At 48.7% G+C, this 27,241-nt stretch overlaps 2 protein-coding genes across 2 annotated transcripts in view; both read right to left on the bottom strand.

Annotated features, from left to right (window-relative positions):
• The window catches only part of cyp20a1 (cytochrome P450, family 20, subfamily A, polypeptide 1), a 29,718-nt gene extending 10,992 nt beyond the window's left edge, over positions 1-18,726 (bottom strand). The window contains exons 1-6 of the mRNA XM_078229075.1: positions 18,531-18,726; positions 14,654-14,703; positions 13,797-13,963; positions 12,893-13,038; positions 5,266-5,433; positions 4,375-4,453 (exon numbers count right to left, since the gene is read on the bottom strand). Of these exons, the coding sequence (XP_078085201.1) occupies positions 4,375-4,453; positions 5,266-5,433; positions 12,893-13,038; positions 13,797-13,963; positions 14,654-14,703; positions 18,531-18,602 (682 nt within the window). The 5' untranslated portion in view covers positions 18,603-18,726. The remainder of the gene's footprint in view (positions 1-4,374; positions 4,454-5,265; positions 5,434-12,892; positions 13,039-13,796; positions 13,964-14,653; positions 14,704-18,530) is intronic.
• Positions 18,727-22,855: 4,129 nt separating this feature from the next.
• LOC144503934 (transmembrane protein 237-like) overlaps positions 22,856-27,241 on the bottom strand; it is a 46,203-nt gene continuing 41,817 nt past the window's right edge. Inside the window, exon 14 of the transcript XR_013499570.1 lies at positions 22,856-23,881. The gene's annotated coding sequence lies outside the window, so the exon portion shown is untranslated. The remainder of the gene's footprint in view (positions 23,882-27,241) is intronic.

The raw sequence follows: 27,241 nt of genomic DNA on the forward strand, positions 1-27,241 counted from the left end.
TCCCCCCCACACTCTCTCCCCCACACCCTCCCCCCGCCACTCTCCCCCACACACTCCCCCACCCTCCCCCACGTCCGCCCTCCCACCCTCCCCACACCCTCCCCCCGCCACCCTCCCCCACACTCTCCCCCACACCCTCCCCCCCCACTCTCCCCCACACCCTGCCCCCCCACACCCGACCCACCCACACCCGACCCCCCCACCCTCCCCCCCCACACACTCCCCCACACCCTCCCCCCCCACACTCCCCCACACCCTCCCACACCCTCCCCCCCACACTCCCCCACACCCTCCCCCCCCACACTCTCCCCCACACCCTCCCCCGCCACTCTCCCACACACTCCCCCGCCCTCCCCCCCCACACCCTCCCTCCCACCCTCCCCCCACACTCTCCCCCCCACTCTCCCCCACACCCTGCCCCTCCACCCTACCCCCCCACACCCGACCCCCCACTCTCTCCCCCACACCCTCCCCCCCCACACTCTCCCCCCCACCCTCCACCCCCCCACACTCCCCCCCACACTCTCCACCGCCACTCTCCCCCACACCCTCCCCCCACACTCTCCCCCCCACACTCTCCCCCCAACTCTCCCCCACACCATCCCCCCCCACTCTCTCCCCCCCCACACCTTCCCCCACACACTCTCTCCCCCCGCCACTCTCCCCCACTCTCCCCCCCACACTCTCCCCCCACACTCTCTCCCCCACACCCTCCCCCCCCACACTCTCCCCCACACCCTCCCCCCCCACACTCTGCCCCACACCCTCCCCCCCACACACACTCCCCCACACCCTCCCCCCCACACTCTCCCCCACACCCTTCCCCCCCAACACTCTCCCCCACAACCCTCTCCCCCCACACCCTTCCCCCCCACCCACACTCCTTCCCCCCGTCGGCCCCCCCACGCTCTTCACCCCGCCGCCCCCCCCACGCTCTTCACCCCGCCGCTCCCCCCACGCTCTTCACCCCCGCCTTCCCCCCCACGCTCTTCACCCCCGCCGCCCCCGACGCTCTCCCCCCACGCTTTCCCCCCCACTCCCCGCCACCTCCCCCCACGCTTTCCCCCCCACTCCCCGCCACCTCCCCCCACGCTCTCCTCCCTGCCGCACCCCCCCCCCCCTCCACTGCCCCTTAGGATCGAGTAATCTATCTCTCCAAACACAGTATAACTAACACAATGGGTATGGATGACTGAGGCCATTCAGCCCATCTTAGTTCGTTCACCTGAAGCCTCATCATTGGATCCAACTGGTTTCAAAATGATTGAAGGGTTTCCACCTCTGATTATCCATTCAGATTCCATTCCACGTATTGATCACTCAGTGTGCAAAGGCACATGAGAACCACATAAAGGATACGGAGCGTAAAGAGGCCATTCAGCCCAGCATTTGCTGATATCCATTCAAAAATTTTCCTTTGAAAATTATCACTATTTAACTTATGGCAACATTCTGATCGGGCTGAAGTAATATTCCAGGTTTATGTTTTTCCTGATCTCTTCAAGATCACCACTTGGATGATATGGCAAGTGGTATATTGGCCTTCATTGAAAGAGGATTTGAGTACAGCAGCAAGAATATCTTACTGCAGCTGTATAGGGCCTTGGTGAGGCCACACCTGGAGTATTGTGTGTGATTTTGGTCTCCTTATCTAAGAAAGGATATACTTACCATCGACGGAATGCAGCAAAAGTTCACCAAACTGATTCCTGGGATGGTAGGACTGTCGTATGAGGAGAGATTGGGTTGACTGGGCCTGTATTCATTGGAACTTAGAAGAATGAGAGGGGATCTAATTGAAATGTACAAAATTCTGACAGGGCTGGATTCAGGGATGGTATTCCCTCTGGCTGGGGGGGGTGTCAGGGGACACAGTCTCAGGAAATGGGGTAAACCATTTAGCACTGAGATGAGGAGAAATTTCTTCACTCAGAGTGTGGTGAACCTGTGGAATTCTCTACCACAGAAGGCTGTGCAGGCCAAATAATTGAATATATTTAGGAAGGAAACAGGTAGATTTCTAGGTACCGAGAGAGAGTGGGAACATGGCATTAAGATAGAAGATCGGCCATGCGCATATTGAATGATGGAGCAAGCTCGATGGGCTGAATGGCCTACTGCGGCTCCTATTTTCTGTGCTTCTATGTAGATACCTCATTCTCAGATTGAAAAGCCAAGGATTCTCTCGCCTTTCCACATATTAAATACAGTACCAGGGATCAGCCTCGCGGCCCTCGCCCCTGTGGCTCCTGTGATCAAACCTCTTGTCGTGTCATAGCAACCAAAACTGGACAGTGGTCTGGGTGAGGTCTGACCGAGGCACTGCGTGATCTGACGATGATTCTGGCCCTGAAGTTCAACATTCGATTGGGTTTGTTCGCTGTCGCTCTGCACTGGCCGTCCTTCAAGTTTGCTAAAACTGCAAAGACTTTTTCAACCTGACACTTGGCTATTTCAACAACACCTAGGGAAGATGTGTGATGCCTAGATTTCCTGTGTTAATTTGTCACTGTCCTACTTATAAACTCAATACATAGTTGCTGAGTAAAAGATGTGCGGGTTAGGTGGATTGGTATTGGTAAATTGCCCCTTAGTGTCAGGAGGACTAGCTGGGGTAAATGCATGGGGTTATGGGGATAGGGCCTGGGTGGGATTGTGGTCGGTGCAGACTCGATGGGCTGAATGGCCTCCTTCTGCACTGTAGGTCTCTACTCTGAGTAATCACCTCAGACTAAAGAAAGTCTATCTGTGCCCTATTGAGACGTTGAACAACTCCTCAATAAATTCCCTTAATCTGTTAGAGAAAATGCTGGAAAATCTCAGCAGGTCTGGCAGCATCTGTAAGGAGAGAAAAGAGCTGACGTTTCGAGTCCAGATGACCCTTTGTCAAAGCTAAAAGGCAGAGAAAGTGGGATAAATATCTCCCACTTTCTATATCTTTTAGCTTTGGCAAAGGGTCATCTGGACTCGAAACGTCAGCTCTTTTCTCTCCTTACAGATGCTGCCAGACCCGCTGAGATTTTCCAGCGTTTTCTCTTTTGGTTTCAGATTCCAGCATCCGCAGTAATTTGCTTTTATCCCTTAATCTGTTTTCCTGCAAGAGAGCCGACAATGGCTCAGAAGCATTTTGGTTACGGCCCGAGGTCATGAAAGGTGCTATATAAATGCAAGTTCATGTCTTTCTCTGAATTAATTATTTTAAAATTCCATACCATGCTGCTGCCCCTTAGCATTCCTGAATTAATCACCTCGGCTCGAAACTTTCTGTAGCTGTTTCGCCCAAGGCTAATGTTTAGTTATTCAAGGTGGGATACAGGGAAAGAGATACACGGTTAATCCCCAGAATTCGAGCGCAGAGGCAGATTGACTAATCTGGGTCCTTTCACTCTTGGATATAGAACAAGCCTTTAAAGGTATGAAAAGTTTGGACAAATTGGACCCCCCGCTGTGTCATGAACTTAAGCACAAGCGACCTGGGTGTCCTTGAACGCAAATCACAAAAGTTAGCCTGCAGGTACAGCAAGCAATTAGGAAAGCAAATGGTATGTTTGCTTTCATTATAAAGGAATTGGAGTCCAAAGGTAAAGAGGTCTCAAAGTGATGATACAGGGTGAAACTACACCTGGAGTATTTTATACAGTGCAGACTGATTCATGGGATGAGAGGATTGTCCAAACGAAGAGAGATTTACTGGTCAAATCCTACATTCCTTAAAGGTTCGGAAAATTAGTGATGATCTCATCAAAGAATGTTGTCAGGGGTTTTTTAATTCATTCTTAGGATGTGGGTATCGCTGGCAAGGCCACCATCTATCCTCCGGTCCCTGTTTCCCTTCTAAAAGGTGGTGGTAAGTCCCATTCTGAACAACTAAGAGGCTTGCTGGTCCATTTCAGAAAATAGTTAAGAATCAACCACATTGCTGTGGGTTTGGAGCCATGTCTAGGCTCGACCAGGCAAAGAAGAGATTTCCTTCCTCAAACCAGATGGGTTTTCGGTAATTTTCAGTCACCGTTATTTATACCAGGTTTATTCCAGATTTGTTTAATTTACTGAACATATATCCCATCAGCGAGCGAGCATGCACACCCCCCTTGCGCACGCAACCCCCCCCCGCCTGTGTGCACACCCCCCTCCTTGCACGCGCGCGCACAACCCCCTCCTTGCACGCGTGCGCACACCCCCCTCCTTGCACGCGCACCCCCCTCCTTGCACGCGCGCGCACACCCCACCCTCACACGCCCCACCCTCACACATGCACATCCCTATACCAGTGATCAAAGCTGGGACTTATTCTGGAAGGGCTCCGATTTAGATTTCCTTACACAACCTTCCATTACACAGCATCACCATAAGCCTGAGACAATGCTAAGTTACCCTCTTCATAATGCTGTTTCCTGGGAGAGCTTTTATCCAGAGATCCATCCAAAAATCCTTTCCCAATCTCTGACCAAATCTGAAAGCAAACACAAGACAGACCTCAGGACATGAGAGGAGAACTGATGCACATCTCAGTCTACCAGGATAATGTTACACATCTCAGAATACCAGAATAATGGTGCACATCGCAGCAACCGGAGGAAACCCACGCAGACACGGGGAGAAGGTCAAACGCCCCTTAGACAGTCACCCAAGGCCGGAATTGAACCCGGGCCCCTGGTGCTGCGAGGCAGCAATGCTAACCACTGTGCTACAGTGCCGCCCTGGGGTTCAAGCCGGGGTAACAAGGCTTCAAACTAAGATTGGATAGAAGAGTAGAACTAAGTGAGGAACGGCACAGTGATTAGCGCTGCTGCCTCACAGCGCCAGGGTACCGGGTTCAATTCCCGGCTTGGGGCACTGTCTGTGTGGAGTCTGCACGTTTTTCCCGTGTCCGCGTGGGTTTCCTCCGGGTGTCCCGGTTTCCTCCCACTGTCCGGAAGACGTGCTGGTTCGGGTGCATTGACCATGCTAAATTCACCCTCAGTGTACCCGAAGAGGCGCCGGAGTGTGGCGACTAGGGGACTTTCACAGTAACTTCATTGCAGTGTTGTCAGCCTACTTGTGACACTAATAAATAAACTAAATAAATAAACAGAGCAGCTTCCAAACTGGCAATATTCCCGGTCAGTTTGGGTCAGATCGATACAGGGAGAAGAGCTACTTCCGGTGTTAGCAGTTCCTTTTCAATGGAAGGAGACTGCTGGGTGAGAACAGCAGTAGAAAGTTACTTCCTCCCCAACACTGGGTGTGAAGGCTCAAGCCTGCGCTCCTCTCCAGCCCACTCACCGATTCATGGTTCTTTCGGAAGCGGATTACTTCTTGATCACTTTCGAAGTGTTGGCCCATTGCTGCCTGTGTGACTGACTTCATGGCAAAGCCCAACATGTGCTGGCACAGAGGGACGTGCTGAGCTTCAGGGTATGACAGCCACTTGGTGACCAGCTCGTCAGCCAGCTGCAGGAGAAAGGAAAAGATCAGGAGGAATCAAATCGGTTGCTGAATGACTGCTCACACAGCCCTGCACCTAGAGGCCCCGGCTCGTAAAATCTAACGCAGCCTGCAAAATGGAGAAAGGTCAGATTTTCAGAGGTACGGGATTGGACAGTGCAAAGGTCACTTTATGCCGTCCCTTACCCATGTTATAACTGATGAGACAGAGTACAGGAATGAGATAGAGAATCTGGTGAACTGGTGCGATAATAATAATTTCTCCCTCAATGTCAACAAAATGAAGGAGATTGTCATCGACTTCAGGAAGCGTAAAGGAGAACATGCCCCTGTCTACATCAATGGGGATGAAGTAAAAATGGTTGAAAGCTTCAAGTTTTTAGGTGTCCAGATCACCAACAACCTGTCCTGGTCCCCCCATGCTGACACTATAGTTAAGAAAGCCCCACCAATGCCTCTACTTTCTCAGAAGACTAAGGAAATTTGGCATGTCAGCTACGACTCTCACCAACCTGTACAGATGCACCATAGAAAGCATTCTTTCTGGTTGTATCACAGCTTGGTCTGGGGCTCCTGCTCTGCCCATGACTGCAAGGAACTACAAAAGGTCGTGAATGTAGCCCAATCCATCACGCAAACCAGCCTCCCATTTACAGGACTACACAGGGTAGATGCAGGAAGGCTGTTCATGATGGTGGGGGAATCCAGAACCAAAGGCCATAGTCTAAGGATCCCGGGTAAACGGTTTAGGATAGAAATGAGGAGAAGTTTCTTCATCCAGAGAGTGGTCAGCCTGTGCAATTTGTGACCACAGAAAGCAATTGAGGCCAAAACATTGTACGTTTTCAAGGAGTTGGATATAGCTCTTGGGGCGAAAGGGATCAAAGGAAATGGGGGGAGGCAGAAACAGGTTAATGAGTTGCACGATCAGCCAAGATCATAATGAATGTCAGAGCCGGCTTGAAGGGCCAAATGGCCTCCTCCTGCTTCTATTTTCTATGTTTCTATATATCAACTGTTTTTGTAAAGTTAGTGCTTATTTAACAATAATAATTCTGGCTTTCAGTACAAGGGTCAAATATGCAAGAGGTTAGGTGCAGAGTAAAGCTCCCTCTGTCATTTTCCTTCAAACCAGGGCAGGTACAGTGCAGGTTAGATACAGGGTTCAACTCTTTCTGCACCGACCCATCCAGCACTCTCAGATCAGGCACAGCATGAATTCAATAGGGACTAAAACTCCCCAGTGCGCTATCCCACCAAACTTTGCAGAGCAGTTTTGATTTATTATCATCACATGTATGAGTATACGGTGAAAAGTATTGTTTCTTGCATACTATACAGACAAAGTATATTGTACATAGAGAAGGAGAGGGTGCAGAATCTAGTGTTATAGTCATAGCAAGGGTGTAGAGAAAGATCAACTTAATACAAGGTCGGTCCACTCAAAAGTCTGATGGCAGCAGGGAAGAAGCTGTTCTTGAGTCGGTTGGTACATGATCTCAGACTTTTGTATCTTTTTCCCGATGGAAGAAGGTGGAAGAGAATATATCTGGGGTGCGTGGGGTCCTTGATTATGCTGGCTGCTTTTCCGAGGTAGTGGGAAGTGTAGACTGAGTCAATGGATGGGAGGCTGGTTTGAGTGATGGACTGGGCTTTGTTCATGACCTACTGTAGTTTCTTGCGGTCTTGGACAGTGCAGGATCCATACCAAGCTGTGATACAACCAGAAAGAATTCTTTCTATGGTGTATCTGTAGAAGTTTGAGAGAGTTGTAGCTGACATGCCAAATTTCCTTAGTCTTCTGAGAAAGTAGAGGCGTTGGTGGGCTTTCTTAACTATAGTGTCGGCATGGGGGGACCAGGACAGGTTGTTGGTGATCTGGACACCTAAAAACCTGAAGCTCTCGACCATTTCTACTTTGTCCCCATTGATGTAGACAGGGGCATGTTTTCCACTACGCTTCCTGAAGTCGATGACTATCTCCTTCATTTTGTTGCATTGAGGGAGAGATTAGTGTCGTTGCACCAGCTCACCAGATTCTCTATCTCTTTCCTGCACTGTGTCTCATCATAATAAACATTTCTCAAAGAAGCGACCAACTGGATAGATGAAGGGAGGGAAATAGCTGTGGGTGTGTACGGATTTTCACAGGAGGCTTGTTATAAAAAGCCAGCCATATGGTGCAGGAGGAAATGCAGCAGCAGGGATAGGAGGTTGCTTTCCTGCTGGATCCGTGCTCCAACTCGTTAATCAGAAGCTGAGGGGCTGGCGATGCTTTCTCAGTCCCAGTATGATTTGCAGAGTTGCTGACTTACTGCAAGGAACCCTCATTCACAGGTCTCTAAGATGCTCTCACATCATCTCTTTTGATATTTATTCCACTCCTGTAAATATATACCAGGAGGTGGTCTCTGTGGGGGGAGGGGATCAACAGGTAACTGACAGCCTGAACAGTATTAGATTCTACCAATATTTCACCTGGGGGAGTGGGTGTAGCTTTGCCAACTTTCTGAGGAAACACTCCTCTTTTGCCAACAGTCCCTTGCCCACCATGTTCCCAATATCCCTCGATTTGATTTTTCTTTAAACCACCTATCTATCTGACAACAACAACTTGCAATATATCATATCTCTGATAGAAACATAGAAAATAGGAGCAGGAGGAGGCCATTCGGCCCTTTGAGCCTGCTCTGCCATTCATTTTGATCATGGCAGATTCATCAAATTCAATATCCTGATTCCCCCCTTCCCCTATATCATCATAGAAATCATAGAAACCCTACAGTGCAGAAGGAGACCCTTCGGCCCATCGAGTCTGCACCGACCACAATCCCACCCCACATATTTACCCGCTAATCCCTCTAACCTACGCATCCCAGGACTCTAAGGGGCAATTTTTAACCTGGCCAATCAACCTAACCCGCACATCTTTGGACTGTGATCCCTTTAGCCCCAAGAGCTATATCTAGTTCCTTCTTGAAATCACACAACATTTTGGCCTCAACTACTTTCTGCGGGAGTGAATTCCACACATTCACCACCCTCTGGGTGAAGAAATTTCTCCTCGCCTCAGTCCTAAAAGGTTTATTCCCAATGTAGGAAAAGGAACCAGGCTGCTTAATAAGAAGCATAAAAAATAATGTTGTCATCAAGATATACAAAGAGATATTTGGACAGATTCTCAAAGGCTTGGTCAAAGAGGTATGTGTCAAGGAGAATCTTAAAGGAGACGAGAGAGGTGGAGAGACGTAGGGAGGGAATTCCAGAGCTTAGGACCCAGGCAGCTGAAGGCACAGATGCCAATGAGAGGGCATTTAAAATTAGAGATGTGTGAGTTGCGAGAATTAGAGGAGCGCAGAGATCTTGAAGGAGTTTACAGAGATTGGTGAGAACAAGAGGGATTTGAAAACAAGGATGAGGATTTAAAAATGGAAGTGTTGTCGGATTAGGAGCCAGCTTAGGTCAGCATGCAGAGGTACATGGGTGACTGAGATCTGGCACGAGTTAGGATACGCACCGAGGAATTCTGGACGAGTACAGGTTTGTGTGGGGTGGAAGGAGGGAGACCAGCAGGTCGAGCACTGCATGAGTCAAATCTAGAGGCAACTCAGGCTTGAATGAGGGTTTCAGTGGCTGAAGAATTGAGGGAGGGATGGAGTCAGGTTATATCATGGAAAGGGGAGCAGACGGTTTTGATGATGGAGCACAAATGCAGTCAGAAGCTCATCATATAGAAACATAGAAACTAGAAGCAGGAGTAGGCCATTCAGCCCTTCCAGCCTGGTCCGCCATTCATTTTGATGAAGGCTGATCATCAAATTCAATATCCTGATCCCTCCCTATCTCTTGATCCCTTTAGCCCCGAGAGCTATATCTAATTTCTTCTTGAAGTCAGACAACATTTTGGCCTCAACTATATTCTGTGATAGTGAATTCTACACATTCACCACCCTCGGGGTGAAGAAATTTCTCCTCACCTCAGTTCTAAAAGGTTTACCCCTTATCCTCAAATTATGACCCCTAGTTCTGGATTCCCCCACCATTGGGAACATTCTTTCTGAATCTACCCTGTCTAACCCTGCTAGAATTTTATAAGTTTCTATGAGATCCCCTCTCACTCTTCTAAACTCCAGTGAAGATAACCCTAACCGACTTAGTCTCTCCTCAAATGACAGACCTGCCATCCCAGGGATCAGCCCGGTAAACCTTTGCTGTACTCATATACAACACCCCCAATGCTATGAACGGTCTGATTCAGCTTCAGACAGCTCCCAAAGAGAGGCAGTGGTCAGCGAGTCAGGTTCATGGCAGCATCCAAAGACAATGGATCAAATATTTCACTGGAAGAAATTTCTACTCAGCCATTACGGGATTGCCAGCCAAGCAAGGTGACAGGTCAGAGACAACGCACTGTTTAATGGAAAGGATGGTGAGGGCCATCAGCAGACATGTGGAAGCTGATGTTGTGCTTTTGGATGATGTTGCTAAGGGGCAGCGTGTAAATAAGAAGGGAGTCAAGGATAAATTCCTAGACTCCAGAGGTAACACTACAGGAGTGGGAAAAGGAGCCATGATCCTATTGGAAGGCAGACTGAGCTCAAAGGGCCAAATGGCCTACTCCGGCTCCTAATTCATAAGTTTGTGATAGGGAGGGGGGGCGAGGCCATGGAGGGATTTGAAAACAAGGGTGAGAATTTTTAAACAACGGTGTTACTTGATCATAAGCTGATGGAGGTCGATAAGCACGGGGTTGTTGGGTGAAGCGAACTTGGTCCAAAGATGTGCGGGTTAGGTGGATTGGCTGTGCTAAATTGCCCCTTAGTGTCAGGGGGACTAGCTAGGGTGAGCGCATGGCGTTACGGGGATAGGTCCTGGGTGGGATTGTGGTCGGTGCAGACTCGATGGGCCGAATGGCCTCCTTTTACACTGTAGGATTCCATGATATGAGAGATAGGACAGAGCATGCAACTCAAGATTGCAGAGGATGGAATGTGGGAGGCCAGCCAGGATTGCATTTGGATTGTCAAGTCTTAAGGTAACAAGACTGAGAGTTTCAGTAGCAGATGAGCTGAGGCAGGGGTGGAGATGGGTGATTCTATGGAAGTGGAAACAGGTAAATTTTAGTGATGACACAAACATGTGATCGGAAGCTCACCTTGGAGTCAAATATGATACCAAAGTTGTGAAGGTTAGAATCCCTACAGTGCAGAAGGAGGAGGCCATTCAGCCATTGAGTCTGACTCAGCTTCAGACAGTTTCGGGGGGATGTGGTGAACCACCGTTGGTTCCCACTAGGTAGTACTGGGCCAGGGTCTGGCCAGTACTACGAGTATGTATATATGTTGCTGTTGGGGTTAGGGATGGGTTGTTCTACTTGTTGCTGTTGGGGTTAGGGTTGGGCTGTTACACCTGTATTATAGTTATTATGGTACATCCCAGTCGGGCTCCGCCTCCTGGGAGAGGTATAAAGGTCACTGCTCTGTCTGGGACCCCTCAGTCTGGGATCGTGTACTATATATGGTAGCTTCGTTGTAATAGTAAATAAAAGCCTTTATTTCCTTGAGCATCTCAAGCCTCGTGTGTGATAACGCGCATCAGGGGAGGAGGTGAAAGATGCATGAAGTCAGTAGCTAGAGAACAGAGTTTGTAGCAGAGTTTGAAGACATTGGCTTCAGTCCTTCCAATGTTTTAGCTGTAACAAATTTTAGCCCCTTCAGTAATGGGTGTCAGATAATCAGTCTGATAAGCTAGCAACAGTGGAGGTGAGGTAGAGGTCCTCACTGTCGGTGTGAAAATTAAAGCTGTGTTTTCGGATGATGGGCAGCAGGTGGATGAGAAATATGAGGGGCCAAGTATAGATCCTTGGGGAACACCAGAGGTAACAGTGCAGGAGCAGGAAGAGATGGCATTGCCAGTGCTTCACTGGATATGATTAGATAGATAAGAATGGAACCAGGGGAGAGTAGACCCTCCCCGGATGGATGGTAGTAGAGAGGTGTTGGATGAGGATGGTGTGATCAACTGTGTCCAAGGCTGCAGACAGATCGTGAAGGACGAGGAGGTGCAGTTTGTTGTGATGGAACGTTAACCGGTGACCAGACGTCAGGAATAATGCAGCAAGTAAATCACCTCCTGATTCCCCAAATCCAAAAGGCACAAGTCAGGAGTGTGATGGAATTCTCTCCACTTGCCTGGATGGGTGCGGTTCCGATAACACTCAAGGAGCTCAACACCATCCAGGACAAAGCAGCCCCGCTTGACTGGCACCCCATCCACAAACATTCACTCCCTCCACCACCGACGCTCAGTAGCAGCAGTGTGTACCATGGGGCGGCACGGTAGCACAGTGGTTAGCACTGCTGCTTCACAGCTCCAGGGTCCCGGGTTCGATTCCCGGCTCGGGTCACTGTCTGTGTGGAGTTTGCACATTCTCCTCGTGTCTGCGTGGGTTTCCTCCGGGTGCTCCGGTTTCCTCCCACAGTCCAAAGATGTGCGGGTTAGGTTGATTGGCCAGGTTAAAAATTGTCCCTGAGATGTGTAGTTAGAGGGATTAGCGGGTAAATATGTGGGGGTAGGGCTTGGGTGGGATTGTGGTCGGTGCAGACTCGATGGGCCGAATGGCCTCCTTCTGCACTGTAGGGTTTCTATGATTCTATGAATAAGAACAACCCTCTACTTTTCCAGGAAGCTAAAGAAATTCGGCATGTCCACTACGACTTTCACCAACTTTTACAGATGCACCCTTTCTGGTTGTATCACAGCTTGGTATGGCTCCTGCTCTGCCCAAGACAGCAATAAACTACAAAGGCTTGTGAACGAAGCCCAGTCCATCGCGCAAACCAGCCTCCCATCCATTGACTCTTGTCTACACTTTCTGCTGCCTCAGAAAAGCAGCCAGCATAACTAAGGACCCCACGCACCCCGGACATTCTCTCTTCCACCTTCTTCCGTCGGGAAAAAGATACAAAAGTCTGAGGTCACGTACCAACCGACTCAAGAATAGCTTCTTCCCTGCTGCCATCAGACTTTTGAATGGACCTACCTTATATTAAGTTGATCTTTCTCTACACCCTAGCTATGACTGTAACACTACATTCTGCATCCTCTCCTTTCCTTCTCCCCAATGTACTCCATGAACAGTATGTTTTGTCTGCATAACGAGCAAGAAAAAATACTTTCACTGCAACCCAATACAAGTGACAATAATAAAGCAAGTCAAATTTTCAAGGAAGAAGACACTCAAACACGGTAATGGAGATTGCCAGGACATGAAAAATGTGAGGACAGTGTGAATACAGCAGGTGTCTGGTTACCCTCGGTATAGTAAGAAGTCTCACAACCCCAGGTTAAAGTCCAACAGGTTTATCTGGTAGCACAAGCCACAAGCTTTCAGAGCACTGCCCCTTCATCAGGTGAGTGGGAGTTGTGTTCACAAACAGAGCAAATACAGACACAAACTCAATACCTTCAGTATGACAGTAAAGTTGCTTTGGATGGCTTTGTCCACTCCCGCCTCATAAACTTTCTCCCTCACGTGACTCTCAGCAGCATTGCCTCCAAATCCAGACTGATATCCCAGTAAGGATTTCAGCATCGTCTCAAATGGATCGGCTAGACAGCAGGGAATAGGCAAAGTTAAAAATGTTAGCTGCTTTAGCCTTACTTTTCCATAAGTTTTTCAGAGACCCTGACAGTACTGAGTCATGGTTTGAGCCCTGATGTGTGCTGTGACACAGCTAACCCCCAGGACAGCAATCAGGCCGTTATAATTGGCTTCAGTGAGCCTGGGTTAGGTAATGTTGTGTATGTATATGTTTGAACAGCACGGTGACACAGTGGTTAGCACTGCTGCCTCACAGCGCCAGGGACCCGGGTTCAATTCCGGCCTTGGGTCACTGTGCGGAGTCTGCACATTCTCCCTGTGTCTGCGTGGGTTTCCTCTGGGTGATCCGATTTCCTTCCACACTCCAAAGATGTATGGGTTAGGTGGATTGGCCATGCTAAACTGCCCCTTAGTGTCAGGGGGATTAGCTAGGGTAAATGCATGGGGTTATGGGGATATGGCCTGGGTGGGATTGTGGTCGGTGCAGACTCAATGGGCCGGATGGCCTCCTTCTGTACTGTAGGATTCTATGATTTTATATGAATCACACACACCTTAAAACGAATACACCGCTAGGTATCTGTTATTCTAAATATGAACCCGCCGAACCTCTCCATTAGATCCAGCCTGTAACTGAGCCCTGGGTATCCGTCACTCAGCTGCTAAATGATTTCAAAGTGTTGTCAGGCTCCCTGATATTCATTCAGGACTCGACTGTTTTCTAATGGTCTGTCCAGACTGTGTATAAAACATCAGCTGCACTTACAGGTACGGTTCGGATTGATGTGTTCTTTCAGGAGATTGACGGAACCCAAGCTGACCACCAAACGTTGGCCAAACCAGAAAGATGCCAATGGTCCATATTTTTCATGGAGATTGACTAGGAATTGATGAAGGCTCCCTGTGCTCACAATATCTGGGAGATTTCCATCCCTGCAGAGTAAAAACAAACAGTTACCGTTAGAGAGTCACAGAATTATAGTGGGGGAACGGACCCCGAGCAGGGAAATAGGGGGATGGACCCCGAGCGGGGGAATGGGGGGGAACAGACCTCAAGCAGGGGATTGGGGAGGGGGGTGGGGGGAACAGACCCCGAGATGGGGAATGGGACCTGCAAGGTCCCTTTCCAGCCACTCACCATCCTGACTTAAAATACCACTGCTCCCTCGTAGTCCCTGCGTCCAAGTCCTGGAACTCCCTTCCTAACAGCACTGTGGGTGTACCTACACCACACAATTCGCAGCTGTTTGAGAAGGCATCTCACCACTACCTGCTCAAGAGGAATTAGAGATGGACAATAATGGCTGAACAAGCCAGCAACGCTCGCAACCTGAATGAAAGGTAAAACATTCCAAGGACCCAAATCTAAGAATTAAGGCAAGTTCTCCATGGTGACCCAGTCAATATTTAGCCCTTAAAGAACATCATTATTTCATTGTGCACAGTATGGTCACAAACTGGGTGCCCCGTTTCCTACGCTCTTAAAATACTTCAAAAGTCTTTCCTTGGCTATAAAGTGCTTTGGGATATTCTCAAGTCATGAAAGGTGCTATATAAACGCAAGTCTTTCTTTTATTCTTATTAGATAAATCTCAGGCGAGTGGAACAAAAGATTGACTTTACTTCTCCTCTGTGGGCGCCATCCCTGGAATTCCAGATGCTTGCCTTGAGGCCTAGGGAGAGAAACACAGAATGAGTATCCAAGAGAAACCAACTGGACAGAAAGTGCAGATGACACAGGCTCCAGCACTCCCCAAACACATGGCAAACCTGATTATATGGATAGAGAAAGAACCCATTCCCACATCATTCCTCCTGAGATATGGGAATGATGGTTGGATTCCAAGTGAAATCACAGGCCAGTTGGAACGGATTGTCATTCGGCAACCAGCTGCGATTCCTGGATAGCAGTCAGGCTCAGAGGCCCATTTCACACACAACAGTTAAGGTTTACGGCAGGTTATTTGTTGCAGCGCTGGGAAAGGTTCTGCTCAAACAGGATCAGTCACACGTTCAGCACACTCATATTCAGGAGACAATGGGAGCAAATTGACAACAGTGTGTGGTGTAGTGGTGATTTTGTCACTTACATATATACAGCAATTTTTAATAGCTTGGGTGCAACAGATACCCAGTAATACTGTACCTCAGTGTTATAGTGACAGACACGTCCCCACCAGTACTGTACCTCAGTGTTATACAGTGACAGACGCGTCCCCACCAGTACTGTACCCCAGTGTTATACAGTGACAGACCTGTCCCCAGCAGTACTGTACCCCAGTGGTATACACTGACAGACCCGTCCCCACCAGTACTGTACCCCAGTGTTATACAGTGACAGACGCCATCCCCATCAGTACTGTACCCCAGTGTTATACAGTGACAGACCCATCCCCAGCAGTACTGTACCCCAGTGTTATACAGTGACAGACGCCATCCCCATCAGTACTGTACCCCAGTGTTATACAGTGACAGACCCATCCCCACCAGTACTGTACCCCAGTGTTATACAGTGACAGACCCGTCCCCACCAGTACTGTACCCCAGTGTTATACACTGACAGACCCCGTCCCCACCAGTACTGTACCCCAGTGTTAGACAGCGACAGACCCGTCCCCATCAGTACTGTGCCCCAGTGTTATACAGTGACAGACCCATCCCCACCAGTGCTGTACCTGTGTTATACAGTGACAGACCCATTCCCACCAGTGCTGTACCCCAGTGTTATACAGTGGCAAACCCATCCCCACCAGTACTGTACCCTAGTGTTATACAGTGACAGACCCGTCCCCACCAGTACTGTACCCCAGTGTTATACAGTGACAGACCTGTCCTCAAAAGTACTGTACCCCAGTGTTATACAGTGACAGATCTGTCCCCACCATCACTGTACCCCAGTGTTATACAATGACAGACCCGTCCCCACCAGTACTGTACCCCAGTGTTATACAATGAGACCCGTCGCCACCAGTACTATGCCCCAGTGTTATATAGTGACAGACCCATCACCACCAGTACTGTACCCATGTTATAGTGACAGACCCGTCCCCACCAGTACTGTACCCCAGTGTTATATAGCAACAGACCCGTCTCCACCAGTACTGTACATCAGTGTTATACAGTGACAGATCCGTCCCCACCAGTGCTATATCCCAGTGTTATACATTGACAGACCCGTCCCCACCAGTGCTGTATCCCAGTGTTATACAGTGACAGACCCGTCACCACCAGTACTGTACCCCAGTGTTATACAGTGACAGACCCGTCCCCACCAGTACTGTATCCCAGTACTATACAGTGACAGACCTGTCCCCACCAGTACTGTACCCCAGTGTCATGCAGCGAACGACGCGTCCCCACCAGTACCGTATCCCAGTGTTATACAGTGACAGACCCGTCACCACCAGTACTGTACCCCAGTGTTATACAGTGACAGACCGTCCCCACCAGTACTGTATCCCAGTATTATACAGTGACAGACCCGTCCCCACCAGTACTGTACCCCAGTGTTATGCAGCGAATGACGCGTCCCCACCAGTACCGTATCCCAGTGTTATACAGTGACAGACCCACCCCCACCAGTACCGTATCCCAGGGTTATACACTGACAGACCCGTCCCCACCAGTACTATACCTTGATTTTATATGGGGACAGCACAGTAAAGTGACATAGGGGTAGGTGATCAGACATGACTGAATTGAGTGGTGGAGCAGGCTCAAGAGGATGAATGGTGTACCCCTGCATTCTGCAACTGATGGTGACCTCCAGGATCTATTTAATTTTCACTCAAAATTTAATTTGGAGCAAATAGCCATGCTGTACAAGCAGATTTCTGAGAGAGCTCTTGTAGGGAGGAGCTGGATAGTAATCTGCAATTGCCCAGACACATAAGGTGGCTCATCAATCAACATCAATTGATGATTTCCGATGCAAGCAAACTTGGAGCCTTTAATGGATAGGCACTTACTGCAATTCACCAATGGGGAACAGCTCTCAGCATCTCAGTCTTCCCCTGCTGCAGCACCTGTTATACGCTTAATTCATGTGTAAGAAATGCGAAGGCATCCAAGACAAATCTGATTCTTTGTGGGGGCAGGCATAAGTTCGTGCATGAGCATACAGGCAGGCATATTTGTATGCACAGGCATGATTCAGATTCCACACGTGGAGTCACTTCACACACACACACACAAAATCGCTCAGGCACAATTCGTACACACACGTCCACACAGTTCATTTACACACGAATACAGATGTGCACTTTATAGCAGCAGCAACCACTGGAAGTAACAGTAGCCCAAGCTGATGTTTTTTTTTATTCATTAGTGGGACATGGGCATCGCTGGCTGGGCCAGCATTTATTGTCCATCCCTAGTTGCCCGAAGGCCGTTGAGAGTCAAGCACGTTGCTGTGGCTCTGGAGTCACATGTAGGCCAGACCGGGTAAGGACGGCAGATTTCCTTCGCTAAAGGATATTAGGGAACCAGATGGGTTTTTCTGACAATCCTGGTAAGTGGGAGGGTTAACAATTAGTATCCTGGCTGAGATGGCCTTAGCGCAGACCAGCAAGCTTTGTATTGGGCTGGACTCACTGCAGGCAAATAAACACCAGTCTTTGCCACCCTCATCTGCCAACATCCGGCCGACAGTTTTATCAACAATGAAACCACTCACGAGACGACGGGCTGATGTGTGGCAGGATGATTAAAGCGGAGGACAAAATTACAAATGTAACATTTTCAAACACGTCAAAGAATGGTGAGTTTGGGGATAGGGGCACTGGGAATGGGGGGGGGGGGGCGTTGGGATTGGGAATGGGGGGGTTGCGATTGGGAACGGGGGGGTTGTGATTGGGAACGGGGGGGTTGCGATTGGGAATGGGAGGTTGGGATTGGGGGAGGTTGGGATTGGGGGGGGTTGGATTGGGGGGGTTGCGATTAGGGGGGGTTTGGGATTGGGAATGGGGGGTTGGGAATGGGGGGATTGGGAATGGGGGGATTGGGAATGGGGGGATTGGGATTGGGAATGGGGGGGTTGGGATTGGGAATGGGGAGGTTGGGATTGGGAATGGGGAGGTTGGGATTGGGAATGGGGGGGTTGGCATTGGGAATGGGGGGGTTGGCATTGGGAATGGGGGGTTGGCATTGGGAATGGGGGGTTGGCATTGGGAATGGGGGATTGGGAATGGGGGGTTAGGATTGGGAATGGGGGTTTGGGATTGGGAATGTGGGGGGTTGGGATTGGGAACAGGAGGCGAATGGGAGTTATTGGGAACATTGGTATTGGGGTTAGGAGGTTATTGGGAATGTTGGGAATAAGAGGGAGGGGAGTGGGGAATGGGGGAGAAGTACCGGGACTGTGGGGGGAGGTTGTTGGAGAGGGGTCGGCCATCCTGCTCCTTCCCCGGGGCTGGGCTCCCATTCCCGGGCCTGGGCAGCAGGAAAGTCCGAGGCTCGGTGCGGGGCCTAAGTCGGTCCCGGGGCCCAGGCGCCTCCTTACCGGGTGAAGGTAGAGCACGGCCCCGATCAGGAACAGCACGAAGCTGATAGCAAAAATGGCGAAGTCCAGCATGATCCCGCCTAGATCCAGAGCCTGATCCCGGTGCTGGAGCTGAGCTGCTCTCTCACTGGACACCGCCCCGCCCAGAGCCCGCCCGTCCCCATGGCAACTGCCCAGGGCCCGTCTCCATGGCAACCGTGTCCCCAGGGCAACTACCCAGAGCCCGTCCCCATGGCAACCGCCCAGAGCCTGTCCCCATGACAACCACCCAGAGCCCATCCCCATGGCAACCACCCATTCCCAATCCCAGTCTCTTGGTCTCAATCCCAATTTCCCATTGTCCCAATCCTGGGAATCTCAGTATCCATAATTCTCTTTGTCGCAAACCCGGTCTGTGTCCCGATCCTGGGTCTGTTCATGTCCCAATCACATTTCCCACACTCTCAATCTCAGGTCTCTCCACATCCCAATCCCCTTCTTTCCGTGTCCCAGTTTCTCTGTTTTCCAACCCTATGTCTGTCCATGACTCAATCCCAGTCTGTCAATTTCCCATTCCCAGTCTCTCAGCACCCAACCCATTGGTGAAAGTTGGTGAGTTATTAAGTGTTGCTGGTGGGCAAAGTGGGCTTGAGGAGGAGAATGCTAACACAGTTAGGAAGGAGTCCACCAAGGCCTTGGGGTGGGTGAAAGCACCACGTCTGATTCGGAAATCCCTACAGACTTCATCATGCACCTCGTGAACATCCCTCATCTCCAGGATGTGTCCAGCGGGCAGCCTTTACCTCTAATATCATCCATCCGGTGGCATTGGCTCCTCTCCAGATTTGATTTCTTTCCTTTCCCGATAGATTTTCTTGTTGGGCTCATAGTGGGGAATATATTTCTATGTGGCTAAATGGTCAATGGACTGAGCGACTAGGCCTGACACAGAACTGGACAATCTAAACCGGTCATCAGCCTCTGCAGTCAGACCTGATGGAAATTTGGACAGGCCACGTTTAAGACACAGATAGAGGTCGGAGGTGAGCAAGGGCAAGCCTGTACTTGTCCTGGAAAATGGAGCCAGAGGTGCTCAGCCCTGACCAAATAAGGTCAGTACTTGTGTATTCCCCAGTTTCGGCCAGACTCTCTGGCATTCCCGCTCTTACCATATATGGAAAGGGGGCTATGTCCACCTTGTGCACCTGAGGATGGGCACCTCGGAGGGGGGGGGGGGCATTCTCCATATATGGAATCGGTAACCCCATTGGGTGCTTTGACCCTCACCCAGTGACCTCATTGGCTGAAAGCTAGAGATTCTTCCAGAAGGGCCACTAGAGGCTATCTCCAAGCGAAAGCTCGACTTGACTTCCAGCCAAAATTCGATCCACAGCAAAGACTAGGTGGAGACCCAGTGATGACGAAAGAGAAGGTTCGAGACCAACCTTCATGAAGGTCCTGAATTCAAGAGCCAGCCGAGTTCAGCGAACTGGGTTGGGCAGCTCGATCAATTCATAGACGGGGATCATATTGGAAATCTTAGACAGTATAAAGTATAGCTATTATGGGAAATGACAGTGGTTTTCGAATAGAGTTTATATGATAAGGATTTGTTAGTAAAAGTGGGTGAAACCATGAAACAACTCTTGTCCTTCATTCATCTGATGAGTAAGAGCACCTGGGTAAATGAGTTTTAGTTTAATCTCTAAGAAGTCTCACAACACCAGGTTAAAGTCCAACAGGTTTATTTGGAATCAAGAGCTTTCGGAGCGCTGCTCCTTCATTACCTGATTCCAAATAAACTTGTTGGACTTTAACCTGATGTTGTGAGACATATTACCATGCCCACCCCAGTCCAACACCGGCATCTCCACATCATAGTATAAACTGGTCAAAGCGTCTAAAACAAAAACAGAAAATGCTGGAAAATCTCAGCAGGTCTGACAGCATCTGTGGAGAGAGAATCACCGCTTCCGGAAATGAGGAACAGGAGTAAGATATTCAGCCCCTGGATCTTGATCCACCACTCGGTCAAATCATGGCTGAGCTGTACCTCAAATCCATCCGATCACAGTCTTGAAGAGTGCAATTGGCATCGAGTTCCAGAATCCCTCTATCCTTTGTGTGAAAAAGTATTTCCTGATTTCACTCCTGCACGGCCCAGTTCTGATGCAAACTCTCTTGTTCTGGATTCAGTTCACATGTCTGTGTGGCTACAAGTTTTTGAAAAAGGGACATGCTACATCATTCGGTTTAGTTCAGTTGGCTGGACAGCTGGTTCATGATGCAGAGCGATGCCAATAGCACAGGTTCAATTCCCGTACCGGCTGAGGTTATACATGAAGGACCCGCCCCGCCTTCTCAACCTTGACCCTCACCTGAGGTGTGGTGACCCTCAGGTTAAATCACCACAGGTCAGCTCTCCCCCTCAAAGGGGAGAGCAGCCTATGGTCATCTGGGACTCTGGTGCCTTGACCTTTACAAGGTTATGATGGGTCTGGATAGAGTGGATGGGTAAGTCCAAAGATGTGCAGATTAGGTTGATTGGCCATGTTAAATTGCCCTTTAGTGACAGGGGGATTAGCAGCGTAAATACATGGTGTCATGGGGATAGGGCCTGGGTGGGATTGTTGTCAGTGCAGGCTCGATGTAGGGATTCTATGAAAGACCAGTTTCCCTCAGCAGAAGTCATAGAGGTTTACAGCATGGAAACAGGCCCTTCGGCCCAACTTGTCCATGCCGCCCTTTTTTTAAAAACCCCTAAACTAGTCCCAATTGCCCACATTTAGCCCATATCCCTCTATCCATTTTACCCATGTAACTGTCTAAACGTTTTTTAAAAGATAAAATTGTAACCGCCTGTACTACTACCTCTGGCAGCTTGTTCCAGACACTCACCACCCTCTGTGAAAAAAATTGCCCCTCTGGACACTTTTGTATCTCTCCCCTCTCACCCTAAACCTATGCCCTCTAGTTCTAGACTCCCCTGCCTTTGGGAAAAGATATTGACTATCTAGCTGATCTGTGTCCCTCATTATTTTATAGACCTCTATAAGATCACCCCTCAGCCTCCTACGCTCCAGAGAAAAAAGTCCCAGTCTGTCCAGCCTCTCCTTATAACTCAAACCATCAAGTCCAGGTAGCATCCCAGTAAAGCTCTTCTGCACTCTTTCTAGTTTAATAATATCCTTTCTATAATAGGGTGACCAGAACTGTATACAGTATTCCAAGTGTGGTCTTACCAATGTCTTGTACAGCTTCAACAAGACGTCCCAACTCCTGTATTCAAAGTTCTGACCAATGAAACCAAGCATGCTGAATGCCTTCTTCACCACTCTGTCCACCTGTGACTCCACTTTCAAGGAGCTATGAACCTGTACCCCAAGATCTCTTTGTTCTGTAACTCTCCCCAATGTCCTACCATTAACTAAGTAAGTCCTGCCCTGGTTCAATCTACCAAAATGCATCACTTTGCATTTATCCAAATTAAACTCCATCTGCCATTCGTCAGCCCACTGGCCGAATTGATCAAGATCCTGTTGCAATCCAAGATAACCTTTTTCACTGTCCACTATGCCACCAATCTTGGTATCATCTGCAAACTTACTAACCATGCCTCCTATATTCTCATCCAAATCATGAATATAAATGACAAATAACAGTGGATCCAGCAGCGATCCCTGAGGCACACCGCTGGTCACAGGCCTCCAGTTTGCAAAGCAACCCTCTACAACCACCCTCTGGCTTCTGTCATCAAGATGTGGAGATGCTGGCGTTGGACTGGGGTGAACACAGTAAGAAGTCTCACAACACCAGGTTAAAGTCCAACAGGTTTATTTGGTAGCAAACACCATAAGCTTTCGGAGCGCTGCTCCTTCGTCAGATGGAGTGGAAATGTGCTCTCAAACAGTGCACAAAGACACAAAATCAAGTTGATCCACCCACATTGTCTGCATCTTTAAGACCTGGCTGGCTGTAGGGATTCGCATTCTAATCAGTATTCTGTAACTTGATTTTGTGTCTCTGTGCACTGTTTGAGAGCACATTTCCACTCCATCTGACGAAGGAGCAGCGCTCCGAAAGCTTATGGTGTTTGCTACCAAATAAGCCTGTTGGACTTTAACCTGGTGTTGTGAGACTTCTTATTCTGTCATCAAGCCAATTTTGTATCCATTTAGCTACCTCACCCTGGATCCCGAGAGATTTCACCTTATGCAACAACCTACCATGCATTACCTTGTCAAAGGCCACCAACACACAGGCCTATGATGCTGTAATGTCCTAACTATGTTAGGGGTTGTGCGTTTAACACAAAAAGAAAAAGATTTGGTTTCTACACATAGAGTCAAAGTAACACAAAAGTTTTATTGAAAGAGATGTTCTCTGCACATAACAGAAAATGAAAGACAGAAGCCTGTGAAACACCCCAATGATGTCATGATCAAGTCATGTGACCTGCTTTTAAAGCAATCATGCAACCACTTAAATATATAACAGACACAGAGATGGCAGTGCAATCGTGGAGTGCATCACTAGTGTCAGCATTGGGGTATGAGTAGTGTAGTGGTTATGTAACTCAACTGACACGAGGTCACATCCCACCATGGCAGCTGGAGAATTTAAATTCAATTCATTAAATAAAATCTGGAATATAACAGCTAGCATCAGTAACGGTGACCATGAAACTACTGGATTGTTGTAAAAAAAACTTTCTGGATCATTGTTAAAAAAAAAAACCTATTAGGATCAATAAGGTCCTTTTAGGGAAGGAAAATCTCTCATCCTTCTTTTGTGACTCCTGACCCAACACGACATGGTTAACTGCCCTCCGAAATGGCCAAGCAAGTCACTCAGGTGGATTCATCACCACCTCCTGAAGGACAATCAGCGATAGGTAATAAATGTTGGTTTTCCCAGTGGTGCCCATATCTTCTGAATGAATAAAAAACTGAACATACAAAACAGGTGCAGGAGAAAGCCATTCGGCCCCTTCAGTCTTCTGCACTATTCAGTGCGATCATGGCTGATGTCTTTGTGTTTCAAGTTCTACATTCCCATCTACTCCCGCTAACCTTTAATTCCTTGCCTTACAAGAACCTATCTACCTCCGCCTTAGATATATTCAATGACCCCCCGCCTCCTTCTGAGGCAGAGAGTTCCAAAGTCGCACAACCTCCGAGAAAACAAATCTTCCTCATCTCTGTCCTATAAGAGTGACACCTAATTTTAAAACAATGCCCCCTAGTTCTGGACTCCTCCACAAGGGGAAACATCCTTTCCACATCTACCTTGTCAAGACCGTTCAGGATCTTATAGACATGAATCAATTCATCCCTCACTCTTCTGTACTGAAGGTGGCACAGTGGTTAGCACTGCTGCCTCACAGCACCAGGGACTTGGGTTCAATTTTGGCCTTGGGTCACTGTCTGTGTGGAATCTGCACATTCCCCCCATGTCTGCATGAGTTTCCTCCGGGTGCTCCAGTTTCATAGAATCCCTATAGTGCAGAAGGAGGCCATTTGGCCCATCGAGTCTGCACCAACCACAATCCCACCCAGGCCCTATTCCCGTAACCCCAATATTTACACTGCTAATCCCCTAACACTAGGGTCAATTGAGCATGTCCAATCAACCTAACCAGCACATCTTTGGACTGTGGGAGGAAACCAGAGCACTCAGAGGAAACCCACGCAGACACGGGGAGAACGTGCAAACTCCACACAGACAGTGACCCGAGGCCAAGAATCAAACCTGGGTCCCTGGTGCTGTGAGGCAGCAGTGCTAACCACTGTGCCAATGTGCCGACCTCCCACAGTCCAAAGATGTGTGGGTTAGGTTGATTGACCATGATAAATTGACCCTTGGTGTGGGGGAAATTAGCAGGGCAAATATGTGGAGTTATGGGGATAGGGCCTGGGTGGGATTGTGGTCGGTGCAGACTCGAAGGGCCAAATGGCCTCCTTCTGCACTGTAGATTCTATGATTCTATGAAATGATGAACCAGGCTTTTCACTGGTGATCCTTTTCAGATAGTCCACATGGTCCTCAGATGACAGGATGAAGATCAGACTGTGCTTGCAGTCACTCACTGTCCTGCCATACTGATGCAGTGACCTCTTAGACATGGTGCCAGGTTACTGAAACACCCAAAACTGAACCCTGGCAGAAATCTCCTGTTCAGAACAAGGGAGAGAATGTTGGAGTAAGTAGTAGTAGTCATTTGAAGCATAAGAAATCACAAGGGCTCACATTTTAATTCAGTTATTTAGTTTTATCATGATAGTATAATGCATATTTCAAACAAAAATTGGAGACCCCCCCCCCCCCAGAACTTGCATTCCCAATCTCGGAGTCACAGGGCTTTACAGCTAATGGAGTACTTTTGAAGTGAAGTCACTGTTGTAGTGTACGAAACACAGCAGTCGGCTGGTGCACAGCACGATCCCACAAACATCAACAAGATGAAAGACCAATCAGTTTCAGTGACGCCAGTCAGGACGGAAACATTGTCCAAGACACCAGGAGAATGCACTGATCTTCTTTCTGCAGCGCCGCGGGATCCCTCCACAGTGCCGCGGGACCCCTCATGCCCACCCGAGAGGGCTGTTTCACATCTATTTCAAAAAAGAGGCACGTCTGACAGTGCAGTGCTCCCATAGTACTGCACCAAGGCACTTTGGAGGGATCCCGCGGCTTAAATTTTGGACTCAACTTTCTGGGGTGGGTCTCAAATCCACCACCTTCTTACTCAGAGGCAAACATTCCAAGGGCAGAGTCACGGCTGACACTTTTTAATAAGAAACTCAAGAGAAATTTGTGGACTAAATCGGAATCTCAGACTATTCCGCCAGATCGCACAAGTCCTACTTGTGCCTATATTATTTATTGTTTTTTCCTGCAAGAACTTGGTGGTTTGGAAGGACTGTTCCTAACACTGGAGGATAAATTCTAAATCAGAACCATGAGCTCTGTTGATATCAGTAATCTGAGGTATATGGGATTGAATGGGGACATGGCCCCGGTGGTTTAATGGTTATGGGCAAGACAGTAAGGATGAATATTGCTTCTCCAAAGCAGAATCCATCTGAGGAGTCATTCTGAAGACAAATCCTTTTCATTCAAAATAGATGATTCAGGTTCATGAAATGAATGAGGCGCATACGCTGTGTGTCCCCTGAAGCGATTTCTACTGGACTTTCGCTGTAAGGGATATACTGCGCTGCAACCTGACGCGTCCTCCTGCCTATCCAGATATCTCCCTCAGGACAGTGGAACTTTCACAGCTCGATGGTCTAACATGTGGATTGTTCCCTTGTAACGATCACCACCGCTCTGTGAGCAACTCCAGCAGATGCACTTGATATGGAGGATGGCAGTTTGCTGCTTCTTCCTACTACACTGAGTCTCACATCATTCCCCTTTCTCGATTAGGATGCCGCCAAATCACATTTAAGTCGGGCAGGCTCCTTAAATTGGCACTCAGCATTGGGCTCAGTGTCTTCTGATAATTTTGCTGGCAAACAGTCCCAGATCAGGTATAACACGGGTGTTAGATACAGAGTAAAGCTCCCTCTACAATGTCTCCATCAAATACTCCCAGGACAGGTACAGCACGGGGTTAGATACAAAGTAAAGCTCCCCCTACACTGTCCCCCATCAAACACTCCCAGGACAGGTACAGCACGGGGTTAGATACAGAGTAAAGCGCCCTCTACACTGTCCCCCATCAAACACTCCCAGGACAGGTCCAGCATGGGGTTAGATACAGAGTAAAGCTCCCTCTACACTGTCCCCCATCAAACCCTCCCAGGACAGGTACAGCACGGGGTTAGATACAGAGTAAAGCTCCCTCTACACTGTTCCCATGAAACACTCCCAGGACAGGTACAGTACGGGTTTAGATACAGAGTAAAGCTCCCTCTACACTGTCCCCCATCAAACCCTCCCAGGACAGGTACAGCACAGGGTTAGATACAGAGTAAAGCTCCCTCTACACTGTCCCCATCAAACACTCCAGGACAGGTACAGCACGGGGTTAGATACAGAGTAAAGCTCCCTCTACACTGTCCCCATCAAATACTCCTATTTAAGTAAAGGTTGGATGTTGGATAGCAATGGTGTGAATCTCAGTGGTAGAGTTGTGTTTCATTCTACTTTAGAAACTGTTGAGTATGTGCGCTCAGCGTGCTGAGTGTGGGAGCAGGGGAGTCTGTTAGCTTTAAGTTGTGCTGACTTGCAGCCAGCTAATGTTGGATGTGTATCTGAGAAAGGATTGAGGATCCTGAGAGCATTAAGGGATTACTGTGCCTGCAGTCTCTGTGCAGCTGTGGTGAAAGCAGTGTGCAGGAACACAGTAAGAGAGCAATAGCAGATATTGATTCAATCAGGTTTATAACCTAACCCGGGGCCTGTCGCTGGTAAGTAGTTCTGAGCTTTTAGTCAAAAATCTGTGATGTGTGCAGGATGGTAAATGGAGAGAGCGTGAGGAGGGAGGGACTGCGGCCACATTACAGTTGGTTTGTTCCCCTATCCGTGTCCCGGTGTTTTTCCCAGTCTGAGCACAATTGAATTGGTAGCGGTTTAACTAGAGAGGGACAGTTTGAAGAGGAACGCTCATCAATAAGTGACTCTTGCTCTGTTCTCAGTTAAGTTACTTGATTTGATTTATTATTGGATGAAATCTGACAACTCTCTCTACACTGCCCCCATCAAACACTCCCAGGACAGGTACA

Source organism: Mustelus asterias, chromosome 14 (assembly GCF_964213995.1).
Source record: "Mustelus asterias chromosome 14, sMusAst1.hap1.1, whole genome shotgun sequence".
Lineage (NCBI taxonomy): Eukaryota > Metazoa > Chordata > Chondrichthyes > Carcharhiniformes > Triakidae > Mustelus > Mustelus asterias.